General features: G+C 33.3%; 1 protein-coding gene across 2 annotated transcripts; it reads right to left on the bottom strand.

The window, feature by feature from the left end:
• Positions 1-208: 208 nt before the first annotated feature.
• LOC124936688 (protein STICHEL-like 4) lies at positions 209-5,638 on the bottom strand. 2 transcript variants are annotated; one of them, XM_047477208.1, is made up of 7 exons: positions 5,508-5,638; positions 3,541-5,003; positions 2,256-2,475; positions 1,689-2,183; positions 770-1,340; positions 615-681; positions 209-531 (listed from the first exon to the last, which is right to left on the bottom strand). In XM_047477208.1, exons 2-7 carry the CDS (start codon positions 4,999-5,001, stop codon positions 436-438), a joined length of 2,910 nt encoding a protein of 969 aa, XP_047333164.1. In that variant the 5' UTR covers positions 5,002-5,003; positions 5,508-5,638; the 3' UTR covers positions 209-435. The 2 variants fall into 2 exon arrangements, with proteins under 2 accessions (XP_047333164.1, XP_047333163.1); XM_047477207.1 differs by lacking the exon at positions 5,508-5,638 and having other exon boundaries at positions 3,541-5,047.
• Positions 5,639-7,133: the final 1,495 nt, after the last annotated feature.

Below are 7,133 nucleotides of genomic sequence, written 5' to 3'. Positions count from 1 at the left end.
AACAAACATTTAACTAGCTGTTTCTAATCTAATCTTGTGTAATTACCGTTAAAGCGTATACTAAAGGGGTTCAAGATATTGTATTAGCTTATTTGAAATCAAAATTTATTGGTGAAAGAACAAGTTGAATCAAACTAGCATTTAAACAATGGAAGATTAGTTTAGTTTATTATGTTTGCACATGTTTAGGCGTGTAATGAAACTAGTGTAAAGTGTAAACCCCAAATTGAATATTAATTCTTTCATTTTCAAAGTTTGATTTGAAGGACCCAACAGCAGCCAGACAGACAACATGACAGCCGACCAACCTTAGACTAATCTCAAAGAACAAAGTCTAAATCTTTTGTTTATGTTTCAAATAAATTGAATATGTTTTCTTATTAAAAACAACAACAAAAACAACCACCACCTTAACTACTACTAACGATGACTATTTTACCTTGAGGAATTATCGTTGTAGCACTCTCCACATGACACAAATTTCATCAATGTTTGCCTGTGTTTCTTTGTTCTTATCTTGCACCTTGAAAACTGAAAAATAGAAGAAGAAGAAGAAGAATACGACATTAAATGGTGGTCCGAGAATTTGAAAAATAAATAAGTAAAAGGATTACCTTTCGACGAGTTACCACAGTAGATTCCTTCAAGCAAAGGAAGTTTCTAGATCTTGGTTCTAGTTCCCTGCACAATTCAAGAATGTTATATACATAATAACATTTACCAATTCATAATAAACATTATAAGATTGTGGGAACTATAGATAACATACAGATTCTGTTGTTCTAGCCTCACAGCGATAGAATCCGCTTTCCTTTTTGACCAACCATTAATTCGTCTTCCTCTCGATCCTTCAACCTGCTGAAGTACATCTGCTAGTGACATCTTGCTTCCAACAATGCTCTGGCTTTGATTTTGTTCATTTATATCTTCTGCATTACTCGTAAAACTAATATGTTCTTTAATTCGAGAAGCTATTTCAACAATCTCATTGTTATCCCTATTCTTTTCAAATGAACCGGATCCAGATGATCGACGCACTCGAATTGAACCATCCCTTCCTTTCATACTTCTTTTGCCTTTTGAATTACATCTAGTGATTTCCTTTGAGTTATCGTGTTGTGGTCCTCCGGTTGTGTTTAGAAGAGATGAAGCATTCTTAGAGTATGGTAAGACGATAGGTGTGTTGGTCATATCTCCCGATTCTTTTGGTAACGGACTAACGATTTGTAAAAGGACTTGAGAGTCGAAAATAGATTCAAAAGCTTGCAAAATGTAGGATCTGTACATCTCTGCTTTGGATTTTGTATGCTGAGAACTGAACATCAGTTGAGCTGTGGGGACTGCATCAGAGAATGAAAACAAAATTGAAGATCAAAAGATCAATATAAATGATATCACGATAATAAAAAAACATAAGAGTGAACCAATTCAATGCAATGATCATGTCAAGACACTATTAGCCCCTATTTGGGATCACTTGGTATGATCTGTATGTGACAAAAACTGCCAATAATAAGTTCATATACACTTGGTGTGATCTGTATGTGACAAAAACTGCCAATAATAAGTTCATATACACTTGGTATGATCTGTATGTGACAAAAACTGCCAATAATAAGTTCATATACACTATGTTGATCCACATCTGGATGAGAAATCTGTTAGAAATGGAAGATATAAAGGAATACCTGAATCAAAGCTGAGAGACACCAGTTTTCCTTCTTGATGCATGAACTCTTTTATGCTATTTATTTGAATCTTATCTATCACCTTCAGCCAAATTTCTTCATTCAATGTATCAGATAACTGTCTATGGTTTACCCTTTGAGCAGCCACCTCAGAAACAGAATGTCGTCTTCCATATGAACCATTATTGTCTTTGATCCTGGTATTATAATAAATTTCATTAGGATTTGGTGATCGCAAAGATTCCGTGCCAAGATTTTTTGTTGACAATCTCCTCCTCTCCACATCACTCTTTCTTGGTCTCTCTTTCTCAGACATATGACGAAAACTTGCGTCTGCAGAAGAACTAGGCGGAAGCATATACTGTTGATCCGGAGCAAGTTGGAGAAGTGCAGCAGTCAGCCATGTTAGTCTGTCATTTGATACCCTCAATTGCTTTTCTGCTTCGGATAATGTTTTCAGAGCTTGACAGAGTGTTTCCATGTCATCCTTTGATACTGAAAAAAGAAGAATAGGCTCTTTATTAGACTACATTCCAACATTATGAGAACCAATTTATAAAAACTTACAGGTTTGATGGCGAAAGAATCTTCTTCCAGGCTTTTCTTTTATGAAATCATGACTGCCAGCCAAAATATCAGTTATTACTGTAGCAAGTTGTGACATAAAAGCCAATGGTTCACCACCAGATTCCATAATCTCCCTCAAAGTTTTGACAGTGTTTGTAGTGTCAGCAGACAATGCTAAATCAAGTAGATCTACTAACTTCTCATCCGAGATAAGTCCAACCTGTAAGGAGAGATTTAGACATGTTAAGTTGTCAACCAACAAATATAAACTGTTTCAACATCAAACACTGTCGCATCAGTTTCAAGTGCAAAGTTTATTTCATTGGAAATGCCATTTTTGTTCAGATATGGGAACTACATTTGGAAATTGAATTTAGTTTGACCCAGATTAAGACACAAAAGTATGTCCAAATAGAGCTTTAAGTGTTTATAATAGAGTCCTTTAGATGCTCTACAACACAATTGTTTCATTCTCAACCCAATGAGCTCTCTTGTGTTTTTTTTTTACCATCCAATCACTCAATTCGTCAATCAAATGCTAAAATACCTTAAAACACAAAAAACATTATAGTAATTCAACCAATTAAAATCCAAATAACCCAACATCAAACAAGCTCCATGGTGTTTGAGTGAAGCATTGAATTTCCTTAAAACATTTATAATGCTTTAAACACATTTTCAAAACAAAAATAAGAAACTAATTCCATTTTCTGACATGATTTTGATCTATGGTTAATCAATCTATAAAATAGAAGATATGTTTTTGATATAGAAATGAAAGGTTCAAAGTTTCCAATTCAAAAGATTTGTTTTTAATTAAGTTCGAGTAACTTTAGTTTTTTATTTATTTATATAGGTCCCTTCATTTTTATTTTTTCTAAAGAACTCCTCTTTTTGGTACTTGGTGGAAGAAATTTCTTATGTTCAAAATTTATTATGATAAGGAACCATCACCCAGTCTTTCAATCAAAACAAATATCATTCTTCATTAATAGACGAAATTTAGAACAAAAATGTGAATAAATAATAAAAGTTATGTGAATACATAAGGTAATTTAGAAGTTTTTTCTTCAAGTAATCTGAATTGACATAATATAAGACATTTAAATTACTAATAAGGAATATGCAGTAAAAAAATTCCATTATTGAAAGCTTATTAATTGTTAGATGCCATATTTTAAATGAAACTACATGTCAAGTTGAAATATGAAAACCAACAATGAATGTTCATGCAGACAGTAAGTAAACAAATAAATTTTAAGAGGCGAAAAGTAGAGAAAATTACCAGCTGCTGCACTAGAGGAACCGAGATCTTCATCCCAACCAAACTCAACTGCTCAAGAGTCATTTTAGCATCCCTTAACGATCCATCTGATCTCGACGCAATTAGCTTCAATGCATCCTTATCAATATCTAGATGCTCTTTATATGATATTCGCTGTAGAGCATACATAATATCTGTATCCTTCAGCTTCGGAAAAAAATACTTCTGGCACCTAGATACAGTTACATTAGGTAAAACATCAAGACTCGAACATACAAGGATAAACACCATTTTTCTCGGTGCTCTATCAATAACCTTTGATATTGCACTCCAGTAATTAGTAGACAGAGTATCACAATTATCGAAAATGAACACTTGCAGATGTGAAACATCATCCATAATACTTTCAAAGTCAAAATTACTAACTGGACCAACTTCCCTAATATTTTGGCTCTTTCCCGAATCATATGCAACACACGGATCACAAATGCTGCATGGTTTAGTTCTGTCCACAGACGAGCAGTTTAAAGCTCGAGCAAATATACGCGCACTAGACGATTTTCCTGTACCTCGAGGCCCGTAGAATACATACAGAAATCCAACCTTCTGTTTAGCTACAGCGTTTGAAAGAGCTTGAACAGCTAAATTCTGACCAATGAGATCTCTGAAAGTTCTTGGGGTGTATTTCTGAGTTAGATTCTGGTGTCTTCTAGTTTCGTATACACTTTCATCACTCTTCAATAGATTATCAGCAAAAAGACCTAATTCGCCTGAATAATCATGCATCCAGTCAGCAGCAGGACCACTTTTCTTAGATTTTGAATCGGACAAGCCACAAGATAGAAATGTTTTTCCTCTTTCATGAATTCTTGACCAATTCCAGGGAATACCACAGCCACTACTTGGAGACCTATTGACATTTTCCTCTAAACTATGACCAAATGAATTAGAGGACATGGTAGTTTCATTTTCAGATGCAATATCGTGGGAGACTCTAGCTGTTCGGGTTTTTCGTGTGCTCTTAATCCTTTTTCGCCTTTTTGTTCTCTTTGGGCCTGGATACTGCCCATGGAAGCTGACTTCACTGAGTTGCTCAGATAGAGTCCTAATGTGATGATGATGATCTTGTTCATCCCTTCCCTTCTGTTTCATTTTCTTATCATTTTGTCCTGAGTTTGCAAGAATGGACCTATGAAGCATAACATCATTGTCTTGAATGGTACCCAAATTTCTTAGATTTGGTATATCTCTTTTGACTCTTGACCATTCCTGACCCCCATCATGTCCATTAATGCCATTAATGCCCATTTGCTGTTCAATTCCCATAGAAGGTCGGCCATTTTCCCACATTGAATCATTTGCATGGCCCCTTCTAAGATGCCGATCAAGCACAAATGTGGAACCCCATGAAGGTGGACTATTGGAAGGATCTCTCATAGATCGAGATCTCTGAAGAACAGCAAGCTCCCGTCTGAGTGACATATCTGTAGGATGAATTTATTTACAATGCATGTGATTCTTAAAAGTGAATGCATGATGAATAAGTCAATATACAGCCAACTAGAAAACCCTCAACATTATCATCAAATCAAAGAATGACATAAGAGAAAACCCAAAAGGTAAATCTCTCAACTTAGCACATAAATAAGAAAAAACCCAAAAGGTAAATCTCTCAACTTAGCACATAAATGAATAGAGTAAGTAGTTACCTAAAGTGTCATTCTTTCATTTAATAGTGAAAATGACTCAAAATTTTGAAAATGAATGAAATACTTAGACCGGAAAACAAGCAAATGACAGAAAACTGACATTAAGAATAGAAGACGAGACACCCATTTCACCTTAATTAGAGGGTGGCCCGCTTCAATCATTAAAAATCCAGATCTCTCTATGTATAACGAAAACAGAGACGGAAACCGTGGAGGAATGATAAGAAAAAAGAAGCTCTGAGATTTATGGAAAACAAGGTAAAGTAGAAGTGTAGTTACCGGGCGTTCTTTCTTGTAGCTTTGCACGAACTTTCACATTGAAATGAGAAAGAGAGAAAGTTTTAGAGGATCTCGATTATGTGGGCGGAGAATCTGTTGTAGACCGTGCTCTATAAAACCCAATGTTTCGTTCAAAACGATGATGACCCCTTTTTAACTATTATAGATTCAAATTAATCTTATTATTTCCTCATCATAATTTAATTTTATTTAATAAACAAACATGTCGGATAATCATTTTGATTCATTTGTTTTTTATACCTAAATTCAAAACTAAATGATTGGAGTCTGTAAAATTTATTTTAAAAGTATTGATGAGTTAGGGATTTTATTATAGTAGTTTATTTTATTTTTTTAATGTGTTAATACTTATGTGTTAGGTCTTAAACTTAAGACAAATAAGAGTGACAATTTGGGTTAGTTTCAAGTTAACATGTTTAGGTTATTAGGTTAACGAGTTAAACGATACTAACATTAATCAGACATATTTAGCAATTTAGGTCAAAATCTCTAATATGAACCTGATATGTTTATTTGTGATTGACCTGAACCTGACCCGTTCGACCCAATATGAAAGAATAACACAAAATTCAATAAGAGAAATTTATAAACGGTTATCGGGTGTACTTTAGGTCATTTTATGTCGACCCGATTTTGACATCTCTATATATATAATGATGCTTAATTTTCATGAGTGTCTGAATTGTCGGGTCGAGAGTTGTGGTTAATTTAGATATATGTGAGAGTAAATGAATATTTGGGTTGGATTATGGGTTGACCCGTCCATAAACTTAAAACAGTTAAAAATAAAATTAAAAATGTTATATGTATGTTTCGAACTTATGCTTAATTTTTAAAGTGTCTGAATTGCCGGGTTAATAGTTGTGATTAATTTGAATATATATGTGAGATTAAATGGATAATTGGGTCGGATTGTGGGTTGACCCGCCCATAAACTTAAAACGGTTAAAAATAAAATTAAAAATGCTATAGTATGTTTTGAACTTGCAACATAACAAAATAAATACAACCCTTTAACTAACTAAGCTAATAAGACTTTATATTTTAAATTCAACACAAAATTTGATAAATTTTAACGTTTTAATAATATAAGTATATATATATATAATGATCCTTAATTTTTAAAATGTTCGGATTGTCAGGTCGAGAGTTGTGGTTAATTTGAATATATATATATGAGAGTAAATTAAAAATGTTATCACATTTTTACCGTAATTTTTTTTCTCGATTTTTATATCATTACTCGTGCAAATACACGGGCTACATGCTAGTTTTATTAATCATGTTAAACACATTGACCTGATTTTGACCCGAACAAAAAAGAAATGACCATAACCTGATTTTTTCGTGTTTGGTTTGGTCATGTTTTCGTGTCGAGTCCAAAATTGACGACCCTACTTTTATATATATATATATATATATATTATTTTTGATTTATTCACGATTTACCAATGAGTTTATATCACAATGCTATTATTATGATATTATGAGAAATATATTCAGAAAAATCGGTGGAGACAGTTGGTGAACTCATTGATTGTATTAAGGATTTTCGAACTCACGTTAATACTAAATTTTATGTTATGTTTGTTCGTGAGTAACATT

The sequence above is a fragment of the Impatiens glandulifera genome, chromosome 4, assembly GCF_907164915.1.
Source record: "Impatiens glandulifera chromosome 4, dImpGla2.1, whole genome shotgun sequence".
NCBI classification, from domain to species: domain Eukaryota; kingdom Viridiplantae; phylum Streptophyta; class Magnoliopsida; order Ericales; family Balsaminaceae; genus Impatiens; species Impatiens glandulifera.
Note: the sequence above shows the minus strand (reverse complement) of the source record. Positions and strands in the feature narration are given on the sequence as shown.